Here is a 16,880-nt window from a genome sequence, read left to right on the forward strand (position 1 = left end):
ATTATATGAAAAATAAGTCGTTATGCTGCCGAAATTTAGTTAGAATTTAAGAATTTTAATAAATGTAATTTATTTCACAGGCCAGTACGGAGACCCAAGAGCCGATGTCTGCTATAGACAATTGGGCGGACATGCATCGTCGCGGGGACTCTTGGGTTAATACCCATGCGGAACAGACTTTCATAAGTATTTTTACTTTTCTTATTAAATTTTTTTATATTTAAATAGTGGTTTTATATCACGTAAAAATAATTATAATATCTTATTATGTAGAACACTCTAGAGGAGGAGAGACATAGAACACAGACTACTTCAAGCGCGACTAGACCCCCCCTTGACGAGCATGGGGTTTTGGAGCAAGTTCTTGGCATGCGTAGAGGACATAAGAAAGGAGTGGGTCCGATGCTCTCCCAAAAGCATTACTCCGGGGCTTCTCCTTCATCTGCTGGTTCATTCTCGGACGCAACATCATCGGCTCAACCTGACGCGCGTATGGATCGTTATTTAAAGAAATCGTACCGGGAACAAATGAAGATTTATGACAATCAGGTGAAGATGTTAGAGTTGGTGTCTAGATTGCAGCCCAACATCCAATTACCTACGATTGCTCGTCCAGAACCAGTTAACCTAGACGCTCTTCTACCTCCTTCAGATGATGACAGTTCTAATGATGATTCAGCTGTTGGCGATGCTGCAAACCTAGAGGAATAGTTCCGTTATATGTTCTGTATGATTTTTCACTTTATTTAGACTTTTATATTTTGTTGAACATTATGTATGCACTTCATGTAGTATTCATAATATATTTTATAAATTTATTTAGATTTATTGTTTTTAATATTAATTTATATTTTATTTTAATGTATCTTAATAAATTATATTTAGTATGTAACATAATAATGTTTAATTAAAATTATTAAAAATTAATTAATTGCCATTTTTTAAAAAATTGAAAAAAAAAAATTATTTCAGTTTTTGCGACGACATTTTTATACTTGTCGTCGCAAAAAAATTTGAATTATTTGCGACGACTTTTTGAAATTATCGTCGCAAAAAATATTATATCATGATAAATTAACCAACGGCGTATTTGCGACGACCGTCGTCGCAAAAGAAAAATGTTGTCACAAATGTATTTGCGACGACACTGTGTCGTCGCAAATAAAGTATTTGCGACTATTTTTTTGCGGCGACATATCTGCGACGACATGTCGTTGCAAAAACTAATATTTGCGACGACATTGGAGTTTTTGCGACGACTTTTTGTCGTCGTAAAAACCCCTTTTTCTTGTAGAAGTTACTATTTACAAATCACAAACCTAATGAAAAAGCCAAATCATATCAGATCACCTCAAGTAATTTTAAGGGCCTCAGACAACAATATTAAAGGGGACCTTTTAAAAAATTATAGATATTTGTTCATATTTTTGCAGAGATAATATAAAACCTAAAAATTAGGTTGTTATTTTTCAATTTTCTAATTATTCTCTTCCACCATATCGATTGAGCTTTAGCGCGATCATACTGAGTAGAAATATTGATTAGTTTAACCTGAGAAATCACCACTCCCTCGCAACCGCTAAAATTTACTTAAGATGTTGTCTATCCTATAAATACCAAATTCCTCAAGGGTATCTTTTATAGCTTGGATTTAATACAATGTAGACTCTAATAGATTGTAAGCACTCAAGAAAAGATATCTCAAAGTTTAGCTTATGTGAAATTTAAGATAAAGAGAAGTTGTATAAAAGTTGGGAATAGGAACTCTTCAATATAAAGAGAACCCTTAAATACCTAAAACCTTGAAAAAGAGCCGTTTGGGCTTGTGTAGATATTGTGCTCGTCCTGTTAACTGGATCAGCCACTAATAAGTTCAGATATTAGTAGCCGATTTGTTGACTTAAGCAACCCATCGGTTTACCAGATGATGTTAACGGATTCTCTATCCAATTTATACGCTTTGAAAAGACCAATTTCAACAAATCAAATCACATTAAAAAAAGTTTCATGTGCCTGCCCCATATAAACCGACGTGGCTTCATTACATTCTCTATTTTTGGGATCGGAAACTTATTAAATAACGATCAAGATTAACTTTCTTGCCACTAATAGACAGTAAAAGCAGGTTCAATTCGTCACGTGGCTTGGCTTTTTACTTGTAATTAATTGAGCTCCAAGTTTCTTCTAATTAATCCCTGCCACCAATCTCTCTCACTGCCTGGCCCACCTCTCCTCTCTCTCCTCGCCGCACCGCGTCCTCGCATTCCTATCACCCCATGGTTTCTTTCCGCGTCCTCGCGTTCTAAATCAGAAATGGAAACACATCCTGCCGAAGCCTCAAGACCTAAACCAAAATCATATGCTGATGTGGCCCGGCAAGCTCCGGCGTCCAGTGCGATTCCAAGGAAAGCAGTAAAAGCTAGTATTGCTCAGAAAGGAAACAATGTTACTCCAGCAGCAACCTCTTCAACAGCTTCCTTGCAAAAAGGGACACCACGGAGGTTCGGAGATTCCATCGCCAAGGTTTGCTCGTAATTTGCTTTATATCTGTTAGTTATACCCACCAAAGAAATGATCGTTCTCCAAGTTTCTGATACTCGCCAAAGATAGTGGTTATTAAGCATATAGTTTGTTATCATTGCTAATTATAAATAGTTAGATAGAAGTTTGTAACACTGTACTAGCTCAGTTCGTTATAAGATGATGCTAAATACTCTTGAAATGTACTAAACTCAATCTTCTCCGCTGTCAAGTAGTTCAGATAAAACCCTAGATTCTTGTTGCTTTTAACACACAAAATTTGATAATACAATTTTTCATTAAAAAAAATGAGAATAATATAGTTATAAAACTTGAATGAAGTGAAATGAAATACACAAAAAACATCAAACTCAAACGTTTATATCCAAACAAGTCATGACGAATCCAACAAAACAAAAACACCTGATGATGATAATCATATATGCTGATATATATAATCCTTCCAGCACCAATATCCTTATTTGTTAGGAATAGAAATTAACATATCAGCTAACTACACCTCTTCAATCCAAATAAATTTGCAAGCTAGGCTAAACTAACAAAGTTGATTAAAAACAAAAGGTACGACAAATCAAAAGAGATTAACTCCTCTTAGAAGAATGAAACATTTCTGATAAGATATCATCAGCTGTCACGTCTCGAACTTGACAGACCCTATTTACTCCAACTTTACATTAATGACATGCCACATTGTTTCCAATCAATAGCTAATTATCAGTGATGGAGGCAAACAATGTTTATTTAGACGCATATATATTAAAGGAATAATCTAAGCAAATGATTAACACAAAATAATAAATAAATGACAGTAATCTGAACTAAATTGAGATAACTTCTTGTAAACTTTCAGGTTATTGCCTGTAAGCTATCAACCTGACTGCATCTAAGACTTTGTAACTGCAAACCGTTCTCCTTTTAGTTAATCGTATTCCTGAAAAGATACAAACACACACACACACACACAACACAAACAAACACACACACACACACACAACACACACACACACACACACACACACACACACACCCACCAATTTTCCAAAGGGAAAAACAAAACAAAGCAAACCTAATAACTATCAGTACCCTGATAGAATTTGCCCAAGCTGATAAATTGGTATCTTTGCCCTTTCTGGAAAAAAGGAAAAAAAGTGCATGATCCAGGTTCAAATAAGACTACTGACATTAATGTCAATTAAAATTATTAAAAAGCAGTAAAACATATTTCTACTCGCAAGCTGGAACAGAAAATTTCTAGTAACATAGTCTCCTGTCACTAATATCTCATGCATCCTATAGCGGTGCATGATCCAGGTTTCCTTTGTTTCGTGTATATGTAATCTATCTTCTCCTCTATTTCTTGACATTAATGACATGCCACATTGTTTCCAATCAATAGCTAATTATCAGTAAAGGAGGTAAACAATGTTTATTTAGACGCATATATACTAAAGGAATAATCTAAGCAAATGATTAACTCAAAATAATACATAAATAACAGTAATCTGAACTAAGTTGAGATCACTTCTTGTAAACTTTCAGGTTATTGCCTGTAAGCTACCCACCTGACTGCATCTAAGTTGAGGTTGCCACTAATTATTGAGCTAGTTCTATTTTCGATATTGTTCTTCCTTTCATTCTAATATTTCTATGAATAAATTTGAAAATCTGTGAACTGGAAAGCACTTCCAGGTTAACATTTGATTTTGATTAATGTTACAAGAAGGGGAAAAAAGTTCCACATACAAATGAAAGGTTGAAAGAACTTTCCGAAGCTTCTTCTTCTAGTTCTTCGAAGCAAACACAAGGTTTAGGACAACTGAATGAGGTTGCCACTAATTATTGAGCTAGTTCTATTTTCGATATTCTTCTTCCTTTCATTGTAATTGTTTATAATATTGCAACAAATTTCTTTATCTTTGAAGTGAAAGTACTTCGACATTGACATTTGATATTGATTAATGTTAGCAGACGGGGAAAAGAATTCCACGGACAACTAAAAAGATTAAAGAAATTTCAGGAGCTTCTTCTTCCAATTCTCCCACGCGGACACAAGTTTCAAGAGACTTGAAAGAGGTTGTCACTAATTAAGAAGTGGTTGTTTTCAATATTCTTCTTGATCCGTTCATTTTAATTACCTATACTGTTGGCAAATCTGACGGTAAAATAAGAAATGAGTAAAAATGAATATAATATGAACACAAAGTATTTTACGTAAAATGAAGATAATCTGGAGGTAAAAGGTTGCCACTTATTATTAGTTGGTTTCATTTCAATATTATTCTTACTTTCATTTTATTGCAACAAATTTATGTAAATATATTTGAAAATTCTAAAGTGGAAAGGATTTCCAGGTTGACTTTTGATGTTTGTTATATTGTTATAGAAGAAGGAAAGAAAAAGTCTAGAGGCGAATGAGAAGTGCAAAAAACTCTCTGAAGCAGTGAAATATCTTAGAAATTTTCTGCAGGTTGCATTTTAATACTCTCCTATTCTCTTTCTTTCTTTTATGTGCCTTATATTCTACTATATCAAATAATACTATTGATGGCAAATTTAGGGATACGATTGAAAATACAATTCTGGCTATATGTTGATATTTGATATTGATTTTTCACAGAAGAACGTACCGTTGGATGAAATCAAGGGTATAGTTGATGTAGAAGAGCTAAAAAGTCTACACAATGATCTCGCTCGTTATCTGGTTCGTATTTAATACAAACATCTTTTTTCTTAGTTATCATATACTATCATACACGCAGTAATGTTCATGACAAATCTGTTATACCATGGTTTTGTTGCTAATTTGTTTTCTATAATATCCACTGATGAAATAACCCCTCCATAGTATCATTTTTTTTATCGCCTTCTGCCGAAAGAGAAAAATTGAATCCACTAGTACCAAGAAAAAGCACAGTACTTGCATGCCAAGAAAGTAAGGTGCAGCTAGTGATATTATCCCCTATGTTATGCCCCTCATGATCACCTGTGCACTTATAGCTCCTTTTGAACACATATGAGACCCTACTTTTTTGATTTCATGGACACTCTTTATGAATTGCATCGAGCACCCCTTAGGCAAATTAAGTTTCCATTTCAATCAGGAAATTTAACCCCTTAACTACTGTGGAAGTTACCTCAACAAATCATCCGCAGGCATATCTCGAACTTGCTCACTTTTTATTGCCGATGCCTTTTTCAGTTTTATGATGTGACGACCATAATTTTTGATCATTATCCTACGTTCATACTTAGCATTACTCATCCTTTACTACTTTCTAATTATAACCTCTTAAAAATTCAAGCTAATTTTTTCAACCATTCATACGTCTAAATGCTGTAGCATTTTGGTAGCATTTCGTTAATGCTGTAGCATTTTGTTATGCATTCCATTAATGCTATAGCATTTAGATACATTAATCATACCTTATAATTAGAGGTTGCTTTGCATAGTCTCACTGTCACGTAAACTCAACTTTCGTTACCTAACTCATCTATATTCATAAAACATTATTTACTTTATACACATAAAGCTTAGTAGCGTTTTCAAAACACGTGATGCATCCACTACCCACTTACCCACACTCCGCTGCTACATCCTCTCTGCATGCCCAACAACAAGTTTCAGGAAGCCGGTGCCTTACCCAAACTTAATGAGCTTTCGCTTAGCAAGTAACAGTAGGTCATAATAGATGTAATAATTATGCATACACATATATGCATTCATGTCATATATCCTAAGATACTCTGTACTACTAGAACATGTATTGCTTATGTTCTTCTTCTTTCATTACATACTTTGTTCAGCTTTCGTCTCACTCTAGTCATTCACATTGTATTTTCACGTTCTGAACGACTTTCACATAGTGTTTCTCATTCTTCTCATTCTTCTTTACAGATACCGCACTTTTATATGGAACGGTTTCTGTTTTTCATTTTCTTGTCTTTTACTTCTTATGAGCCCTGTCCTGTTGTACCATAGCGCGCATAACCAACGAGGAGTGGGGTAGCTAACCAATCCAGCTCTGTCATGGTTTCGTCTCTTTCAGTCTCACAATAACCTTTCCTTTGAAGGCTGGTAGAAATAGGATGTTTGGTCTCTTACCGTTTATTAATTTTCTCATTGAGACGGTAACTTAAGTTAAATCTTATGACTTTGTGCATTTTTGAGCAATTTATCATGAGATTAACTTTTCGCTAAAGTTTAACTTTTTCTTTTAACTTGACTTCGACTTGATGCCGATACATATTTTTTCGCAGAGTAAAATTCTATTGCTACTTAAGTCTTGTAGATACATACATAACATTGTATCTAACATTCATAAGTCATCTTTCGCATTCTAGCATACATTTAGTCTACAATTTATTCACGTTGTAGACAAGAAAACTACTGATACTTACAGAAGTTTTGCCAATGTCGCGTCCTTTGTCTCACTTGATGCCTTCTAACTTCGATCGTTAATCGCTCCTATTGCATAAATTTTTTATCATTAGATTTAAAATTAATTTAATTCGGAAAGATCTACAATCCTTATGTTTGGTATTCAATGCCAAAATATTTCCTATCTCAAGAATTTGTACTAAAACTGTGCACCTTCCTCAGTCATGGGCCTAATTTTTAGTTTTGGTTCAAAACTGTGAATTCTCATTGTGTTCGGTTTCTATATATCACCTATTATCGAATCGACTTATTTTTCACACTTTAATCCCTTATTCCTCTTAAAATCCGATTTTAGTTCAAATGCTCAAATCAAATTTTGGCAGAGTTCTGCCTATTTCTCTATGTTTCCCGAGCTAAATTTAACTTGCTTTATCCATTATTTTCACCTTCAAACACAAACCACATCATTTCTCTTTCAAATACACCATCAACATCATCATGGTTCTAGAGTTTCTCCATATTTCCATCAAAATTCTCTATATCAAGAATTGCTAGAAACAAAAGTTCAATAACAAAGAATTTATCCTTAGTTCACTAGATTTCAAGTTCCTTAACCATTACAAGCAAATCACCATTTTTAGTAAAATTTTTTCATACTTTCGCTACACTTCCACGACAACCAAGGAAGAAAAAATAAGAGGAAAAACTTGAAATCTCACCTTAGGGAATGAAGAACAAGTTTCCATGATGTTATTCCTCGGTAATTCTGTCGATTTCTGCTTAAATCCCTTTTTTTCTCACTTTGGAATTTTTTTCCCTATCTTTTTCTCTTGGCTGGGCTCTCTGTTTTTACCCTACATGAAAAGTGACCATTTACTTGTATTTGTTCAGCATTGAACCGACTATCAAAAAGTAAGGGACCAAACAATGCAAAATTTGACTTTTTCAAGGACTTTTTGTAAAAATTCCAATAAATATCTCTTGCTTCTTCATTAAGTTGGCCGGCTGCCCCCTTTTTTTCTTGGCTTTCCACATGTCCTCATCTCAGCTACTCATCAATTTAATTACTTTAAATCCTAGCCATTCATCATAATAATTATCTCATTTCTGTTCCGTTTAATTCCTGTCCGGTGTGCATTTAATCTGCGTTTTTCAGACAGTTGGTCAACTTAGTCAACCTTGACCATTCTTGACTAACTTTTCGAGGGCAACGTTTTGATCGACTCTTGGTCAACAAATTTTGACTCTGTCCACTTAAATCAGTCGAAACCCTAATTTACACTATTCGGCCTTCCGAACCCATTTTTTCGTCCATTCTTCATTCCGATTGTTTCTAAAACCCTAGAATTGATGTCTTTCAATTCTCTTTCATTTCTTAACCTTAACATTCATTTGTTTACCCACTTGTGGATTTAACACAACGTTCCATACTTCTTTATTGAACATAGTTCGAAAATCTGTAACTACTTTGTAATTTTTAACTTATAACTCGCCATTCACTATTTATATAAACAAATACTTATCATAAAAGTATTGATATTAATAATACAAAAGATTCTAGGAAATATTATCCTACACAACAATTTTGATAAATTTCTCGGTCATGACATATGATGCGAAGAATGCATTGATAGACCCTTAATTTTGGCCATGGTACACCTCCTTTATGTGCTGATGTTGTGTTTGACACCCCTAATTTGATGGATTTTTTTTTCATACATTAATCATGAAAGATATCTGTTTAATCAATCAGGAACAGGAACAGGAGCTAACCAACGCTTTTTCCACCGTAGAAGTTTCATCTGAAAGTGATAAATGTGATCCCCAACAGCCACAGCAGATAGGCCAAAATCTAGAGCTCCTACCAGATAAACTTAGCGAGGGTAAAAACCACGACAACATTATTTTAAGGGGTACTTATAAAGTACCGACTGCAGTGAAACGCCTTCGCAAAGCTGATTACGACATGAATGCTAAGAAGATTCAGATTCTGATAAAAGAATCAAAATACCTTCCAAATTTAGTGAGATATTATGGCGTAATACCTTATGAAGAGTGTTTTTATGTTGCTATGGAGCAAGAGTGCTACTTGGATGAAACATCATTCAACTTGGATGAACTGGTTCAACTAGACTTAGCAAATTCCAATCTGTCTGAGGTTGTGGCAAATGACAGATTGAAAGTAGTGAAGAATATTGTCGGAAAATTTGAACTCATTCCAAAAAATGGGTGTCCAATTCCTGATTTATCGTGGACAGTGATGAGGTTGGTTAAGTTCTTTTTGGATTAGATTTTATATCATCATGTTTGATACACCTGATTAATTATATATGTTTGTATTATTCCACAGGAAAATGCTTTGCGGGCTAGTGCAGTTACATGCATTGGGCATAAGTCACGGAGACTTGAAGCCTCAAAACATTCGAATAATTAAGGAAGGATCATTGTGGCATGTAAAGCTTTATGACATGGGCATTAAAACTGGTAAGTATTCGCATTAATTTGCCTCTTAAACACCCCCGTACATTTTATATATGTATGTATATAGATAATTGATCAACTAATATTCTCTTCATCAAGATCCTAATATTATCCAATTGATGTATTATTTGCTTATGTTATTCTTTAACCTAATGTTCTTAGGGTTTATCATTCATTTTGTCTCATGTTTTGTGGAATTAATTTCTTTACTAGGTAGTGGCACTTTGGATAGGCAAGCATGTCGTGATCACGGGAACCATATATGGGTTGATGATATGCACACTTTCGGTGGAATTTTCTCTTATTGCATCACTGGTATTTCTGAATTTGGTGACTGGAAAACAATAACAAAGAAGAGGGACTCATTGTTGGAGAATTATCCTGAAGCTCGTCATCTTTTCCTTTGTTTAACAAGCAAGAATCCTACAGAACGGTAAGCTTATACTTTCCTGAATGGGTACTTGAAAGATCTATGTATAGTGTTATTGTTGCAACAAATACTGAAACGAGTCCTGTTATATTAATTTACCAACTAGAAGTTATTTAATCAGATTAATCAATTACCAAAAGTATGGAATTTTCAGGTAAACACTTATATCCACAGGGTCACACCTAGTTGTTGAATAATTCATTATTTAAACACCGTTACAATCACCAATGGACTTAACTTACTGACTCCTTGTAATTGTCGCGTAGATCTTGTAACAATTAGCTAGATTATTCACTGAGCATCACTCGTCTTCAATGTCTTGACATTGAACTCCCTTCAATTCACAAAATGTTTTCTCCCGAAAATTTCAAATTCTTCTCCTGTAGAATAAAAAACTCAAAATTAATTGTGTGTAGATGTTCCCGATAGCTGTAACTTGCATTGACTTGAGACTTATAAAGAGCAGACAATCATTAATCTTAAATTTCAGATGAGTATCTTTCAAAATTTGAATATTGCAAAATTTATCCCACAATTTGTTGCAACATTAATTCTTAAATTTCAAATCCGATTCTAGAATCTTCTATCCATTTTTCTCTGCTCTTTTCTTCTAAAAGCCTTCTGAAAAATGTCCTCTAATGAAATTGCACATCTTGGCTTTTATATCTACAAAAACCGAATCCTATTTAAGCTTGAAATTTGAATTTAACTCAAATTAGGGTTATCTTGATCATATCTTCTTCAAATCTTTGACGTCCCAATTTAAATCTTCAGTGCCAATTCCGCTTTATCTCTACTGCATGATCTATGTTGAGACTTATCCTAGTAACAAAACCGGATTTTATTTTGATAAATAACACTTCAATTTCAAAAGCCTTATCACGGATTTGACTTTCGCAACACGTCACTTATCTGTAGAACTAGTTAGTTTCTGAATTGTTTGAATTCTTATTGCCACAAATGCCAACTAAAAACCTGATAGTACTTATCCAAGACGTATATAGATATCAACAAAACCACATTCATAAATTAGTTATTTTGAGTTATGATATTACACCGAAAGAGTGCGGAATCAAGGTCCCATAAAAAACTCCTTTCCTTGGGCTCTGACATAAAGAAGTGATCATATTGTAACATAAAGAAGTTAAAGAAAAGTAAAATGACATTTATTCAACATAATTCTGACATTTTTTCTTCGATTTCTTACTTCTAAATTTTATGAAGGAGATAAGTTTCTCCCAGGAAGACCATAGCTATGCCACACACACACACACACATGCATGTATGCATGCTTCTTTTTCACTTCTTTTCTATTGTTGCCAGTCTAACAGCAAAGGAGGCACTGTGCCATCCACATTTTTGGGATCCGAAGGAGAAACTTTTATTTCTTCTTGACACTTACAAAAGAGTATTTGATTTTGAGGGCAAACATCTTCGCAATGAGCTAGAAACTATTTCATCGAAAGTTATAGAAGGAAAATGGAAGGGAGAGCATGTTCAAGAATGGAACAACAGGATTGATGCAGATATAATGAATTATGCAATTGATCAATTGGAAAAGTACTGTCCAAATAATACTTACAAATTCAAAAGCCTTCCAGAATTATTGCGGTTTATTCGACACACCTATATTCATTATGGAAAGTGTCCACCGAATATTCAGGTACTAGTTCTAAAGAAATATTCTCTATGAATATTGTTTATTTCCAGACACAAAATAGAATGTGCCTTATTGACGTTCTTACAACTCATTTTGGTCGGTGACTGTTTCAGAAATCCATAGGATCATTGGATGAAGGTTTCTACAACTACTTTGAAAGTAGATTTCCAAATCTCTTAATTGAAGTGTACACAGGTGTAGAGAAATGGTGCGGCAAAGAGAACGTGGCCCCAGTTTGTTGGCTTCGCGGCCCTAGGAGAGCAGCTGCACGCTGGATAGCAGTGCAGCGCCACAGCATGGGCTCCATGGCGCTTCGAAAATCAGCGCCAGGGTGCTCACACCACAATCGCAGCGCGTAGCATGAAAAACACAAGGGCATTTGAAGTGCCGAAAAGGCAGTGCTGGGCACATGCCAAGTTGATTTCTAAGTCGGTTTGTAGGTTTTCTTTTTGGATTTTTCAGGTTTTTCTTGTGCTATATAAATACCTATTGTTAAGGTTTTTATTAGTGATGATTTTCTGAGAGAAAATTAAATGTGATTGTGACACCGTGAAGAATTAAATGAAATTAATTCAGATAATTGAGATTTATTAGTGTGCCTGAACTGAATTAATCAATTGGTTATTAATTAACAATTGTTTCTGATATGAGAATTTAAATAATTCCAAGGTATTTAAATATTCTCAGTATTTACATTTTTACCCAGAAGTGTGTATGGACACATTTCTTGACTGTCATTTTAAAACATTGTACACATGCCTTTTTCTTTTCATTTTCCTTTTCTTTCCTTTTCTGTTTCCTCCCGTGCATACTCTTTCTCTCTCTCACTCTCACACTCCTCTCTCTCCCTCTCTCTCTCGATTGTCTCTTACTCTCTCTTTCTCTCCCGTTTTTGTCCCAACACTACTAAATCTTGAACCAAAGAAAGATTTGAAGAAGTTTTCAATGCCAAGAAGAGGATTTAAGGTAAGATTTCTGAAAAAAACCTTTGTTGATTCTCGGATTTGTCGATTTCAAAACCTATTTTTGGTTCAAAACGGATTTTAAGTAAAACCATGGTAGAAATTGGAGATCTTGGGTTCTTTGGACTTGATTTAGTACTTAGAACCCGGATCTAATGGTTTTCCTTTGAGATATTTCAATTTGGGACTAGATTTGTACGTTTTCAGAGTGGTTTTCGCGAGCTTCGCTCGCGCTGCTGATTCCACCGGTCGACCTATCCGGTCGACCGAATCACATGGCAACCAGTCGACCTGTACGGTCGACCGGACAACACACCACCGGTTGACTGGTGGTGTTGCATTGTTCTGTCACCGATCGACTGATGTACACGAGGTTCGACACTGTTTTGCCTGAAAATGCTGTTTTGACCTCTGTTTTCGAGGAGAACCTAAATTTGCTTCATTTAGGGATCTAGAGTAAATGGATTAGCATCTTTAATCCTTGTTTTGAGATTGAAAACCCTTGGAATGATGATTTGAAACATGAAATTTGATGAGGGCACACTAATAGGAAATTTTGGTACAATTGAGATTGAATTGCTTTAGGAATGAGAATTGGATCCTAAAGCATTGTTTTGTATCAGTGCTAGCTGAGGACTCAGACTGAGAGGCTTTGAAGAAGCAGAAGCCATAATATAGCCATGCTAGTCACAGGTTTGGTATTGTGAGGTGGGATTTCTATCCCCTTTTCCCTGTGAGCCTGATTTTCAAGAAAGATTTTGGCCTTGTAAATGTTTTAAAGAAAGGGACTTGTTTTGCGAAAGAAAAATATTTGAAAACCATGGCTTGTTGTAGTTCAAAGAATCCATGGCTTGTTATAGTTCATGGAACACATGGCTTGTTGTAGTTCATGGGGCCCACGGCTTGTGTAGTTCGTGGGATTTTAATAACGATTTCAGAAAGTTTAATGAACGATTTCTTAAGAAAAGAGATCTTGGGAACGGTAAAAATTTGCTGATGGCCTAGATAGGATGTGGAGAGTGCATCCTTAGGGGCAGAACCCAAAACCCGGTGGGAGGCTTATGCACTTGGTTGTGTAAGTAATTTACACTAATTACTTACTGATGCCTGTAATACGGATATTTTCTGATATATTTCCTTTGAGAAAAAGGATGTGAGGTTCCGGCTGTTGTGTTGGAACTGAATGTCAAATTTTCTTTACTTATCCATTTACTTATTCACTTGCTTATTTATTTATTCATTTATTTTAAAGTTATTTCAAATTATATCCTACTGGGCCTTTCGCTCACGTTTTACTATTTTATGAATATTAAACCCCTCCCAGGAGAGTCAAGGAATGGTGCAGAGTAGCTGGACTATTTGTTATTATTGGAACAAGTAAGGATTGTGTTCATCCTCTGACATATAAATGTAAGGAATTGTAAATTCTGTAAACTCTCATATTGGGATTTCTAGACTGTGGTTGATATCTGTAATGATCATTTACATGTTCATGTATGCATATGACTGTATGTCCTATGGGTGGAGCCCTGTGTGTTGTCAGAGGCTCAAGTCTTGGAAATTTATATTTTAATCAAGTTATGTGGCGCTCGCTTGGGAACTTCCTTTCTTATCACGCGTTTAACCCCTAATCGAGCTCCACGTCGCCTACCCCTGTGTGACGCAACAGAGTGGTATTAGAGCCCTAGGTTAAGAAACCCCAGGATTGTACATACATGTGTGACATCTGTAATCCATTGAACAGTCTAGTTTCATTTCAGTTGACGGAAATGGCACCTCGCCGTAGATCAGTTAATCAACCAGCACAACAGAATCATGAATTTTTGGATGCCATGTATTTTGCCTTTCAAGGCATGGCCACGAGAGCTCAGAATGAACGACCGGTTGAGGATAGGAAGCAAAGTTACTTCTGGAAATTTAGACGAGCGCCTATCCCTACGTTCAATAGTGAGGGAGGACCCCAGGAAGAAGAATTCTGGTTTGATTCCATAGTCAAGCACTTGAATACTATGGGAGTGCCAGATGAATACTGGGTTGAATTTGTGGTATACAAGATGGAAGGCCAAGCGAGCACTTGGTGGAAACAGGTCAGGAGAAGAATAGATGTTGCATGATTGGCCTGGGAACAGTTCGAGACCATCTTTAATGAGCAGTACTTCCCTCAGAGCTATAGGGATGAAAAAGTGATGGAATTTATGTCCTTGCTACAAGACGATGTATCTGTGAGGGAGTATGAGGCCAAATTTAATGACCTATCCCGGTTTATGCCATCTTTACTGGAGTCTGAACACCTTAGATGTCTTAAGTTTGAGAAGGACCTTAAGAATTCTATCAGGAGACCCTTGGTAGCTTTAAGGATTCAGAATTTCTGGGATTTAGTGGCTGCTGCGACAAGTGTGGAGCAAGATAACTAGGCTTACCAACAGAGCAGGAAAGCAGTTGGTCGAGTTTCTGTCTCTGGTGTACCTTATGCTTCAGGTGGGCCACAGTGGAGTGGTAGAAGAAACCAAAATCAGGGAAAGACTGGTGAGGAAATGATTAGTGGTGGTAGTAGTTCGTCAGGAAGTGACAGGAGTGGTCCTTATAGACCCAAGTGCCATCATTATGGGCAGGTGTGCCATATTAAGAGGAATTGTCCTAGTCGGCTGCCGAATTGACAAGCCCAAAGTGATACTTCCTACAGTCAGGAAAGGCCACCACAGTTTGTGCCACCCTATCAGCCATAGATGCAAATGTTGATGCCATTCCCTTCTGTGCTAGCCAACCATCCACCTCAATATCCACAGTTTCAGCCTCAACCGGTTGGATCGGTACAGATACCTCCATCGCAACAATATAGGCCGGGAGCCAAAAGGCATAATATGGATGATAAAGAAAAGGGAAAAGTGCAGGGACAAGCTTATGCCCTGATAGGAGGCAGTTCTAGAGGCCATGCCAGCAACATGGTGGTTGAGAGTATGATCCTAATCTCTCACTCTTTAGCACATGTACTATTTGCTACTGGTGCTACATACTCTTTTATATCAAGTTCTTTTGTTCGGACCTTGAAACTAAAATTTGAGGACTTAGAAGTCCTGATGACGTTGAACTCCCCACTAGGATGTGTGGAGGTGATGAGTGTGTGTAGATCGTGTGAAATCATGATTGGTTGTGAGCGGTTGAGATCCGACTTGATCATCCTTTCGATGAGTTTTTTTGACGTGGTATTCGGAATGGATTCGTTGTTGAAATACAGAGCAATTATTGATTGCTACCATAGAAGAGTGACTTTGGTTACAAATTTTGGAGTGGTGATTGCTTATCAGGCAGACATGAATCCAGTCCTGGGAGAACGACTGTTGAGGTACATCGTTGGGGAATGGAGGAATCTAGCCTGCTTTTCTTCCCTTCTTGCTTTGGAAGGTGAACACGAGGTAATTGGAGACAGTGCGAGAATTCCTGTGGAGGATGAGTTCACATATGTGTTTCCTGAGGAGTTACTTGGTTTACTACCAGATTAGGAGATTGAATTTAGCATTCATTTGGTTCTGGGGACGACACCTATTTCTATTCCGCCTTACCGAATGGCACCTGCTGAAATGAAAGAATTAAGAAAGCAGCTTGAGGAGCTAGCAGAAAAGGGATATATAAGGAATATCACATCCCCTTAGGGTGCACCAGTGTTATTTGTGAATAAGCACGACGGATCTCTTCGGTTGTGCATTGATTACCGTCAATTGAATAGGGTAACTGTGAAGAATAAATACCCACTGCCGAGGATCGATGAGTTATTCGATCAGTTAAGTGGATCACAGTATTACTCTAAAATTGACTTGAGGCCTGGATACCACCAACTGAAAATTAAGGAGGGAGACATCCCGAAGACTGCTTTTAGAACTCGGTATGGACACTTCAAGTTTCTTGTAATGCCTTTTGGGCTGACGAATGCCCCGGCTGCACTCATGGATTTAATGACCCGTGTTTTCCAGCCGTACTTGGATCAGTTTGTGATTGTCTTCATCGATGACATACTGGTTTACTCGAAGACATGGGAAGAACATGAGCAGCATTTTAGAATTGTTCTTCAGACTCTTCGTGAACACCAGTTGTTTGCAAAGAAGGAAAAATGTGACTTTTGGTTGACAGAAGTGAAGTTCCTTGGGCATGTGATATCAGGATAAGGAATTTTTATAGATCCTTCAAAGATTGAGATTGTGCTACAGTGGCAAAGGCCGAAGAATGTAGCAGAAATTCACAGTTTCCTCAGACTTACAGGGTACTACTCGAGTATTGCTGCACCGATGACTCAGTTGACTAAGAAAGAAGTTAGATTCGAATGGGATACTGAATGCGAAGATGCTTTCTAAGAACTTAAGGTTAGGCTGACAAGTGCACCAGCCCTAACTATTCCTGATAATGAAGAGCCATATGAGGTGTATTCTGATGCCT

At 36.4% G+C, this 16,880-nt stretch overlaps 2 protein-coding genes across 2 annotated transcripts; both read left to right on the forward strand.

The window, feature by feature from the left end:
- The first annotated feature begins 2,313 nt into the window (after positions 1 to 2,313).
- Positions 2,314 to 11,849, forward strand: LOC21397993 (serine/threonine-protein kinase/endoribonuclease IRE1b). Its single transcript, XM_024174033.1, has 9 exons — positions 2,314 to 2,523; positions 4,510 to 4,614; positions 4,925 to 5,008; positions 5,159 to 5,242; positions 8,673 to 9,184; positions 9,270 to 9,403; positions 9,614 to 9,833; positions 11,154 to 11,493; positions 11,604 to 11,849. The coding sequence occupies exons 1-9, from the start codon at positions 2,314 to 2,316 to the stop codon at positions 11,847 to 11,849; spliced, it is 1,935 nt and encodes a 644-aa protein (XP_024029801.1).
- A 2,372-nt stretch (positions 11,850 to 14,221) lies between these two features.
- Positions 14,222 to 14,866, forward strand: LOC112094059. Its single transcript, XM_024174034.1, has 2 exons — positions 14,222 to 14,539; positions 14,582 to 14,866. Exons 1-2 carry the CDS (start codon positions 14,222 to 14,224, stop codon positions 14,864 to 14,866), a joined length of 603 nt encoding a protein of 200 aa, XP_024029802.1.
- The last annotated feature ends 2,014 nt before the right edge of the window (positions 14,867 to 16,880 follow it).

Source organism: Morus notabilis, unplaced genomic scaffold (assembly GCF_000414095.1).
Source record: "Morus notabilis unplaced genomic scaffold, ASM41409v2 Scaffold1199, whole genome shotgun sequence".
Taxonomy (NCBI): domain Eukaryota; kingdom Viridiplantae; phylum Streptophyta; class Magnoliopsida; order Rosales; family Moraceae; genus Morus; species Morus notabilis.

Excerpts from the sequence above, each read along its gene's own strand:
- LOC112094059 (XM_024174034.1), top strand. The coding sequence starts at position 14,222 with ATGGCACCTCGCCGTAGATCAGTTAATCAACCAGCACAACAGAATCAT. Across the intron at positions 14,540-14,581 it reads CGAGCACTTGGTGGAAACAG|TTCGAGACCATCTTTAATGA; the intron begins GTCAGGAGAAGA and ends GCCTGGGAACAG.
- LOC21397993 (XM_024174033.1), top strand. The coding sequence starts at position 2,314 with ATGGAAACACATCCTGCCGAAGCCTCAAGACCTAAACCAAAATCATAT. Across the intron at positions 5,009-5,158 it reads ATCTTAGAAATTTTCTGCAG|AAGAACGTACCGTTGGATGA; the intron begins GTTGCATTTTAA and ends GATTTTTCACAG. Across the intron at positions 5,243-8,672 it reads ATGATCTCGCTCGTTATCTG|GAACAGGAACAGGAGCTAAC; the intron begins GTTCGTATTTAA and ends TTAATCAATCAG.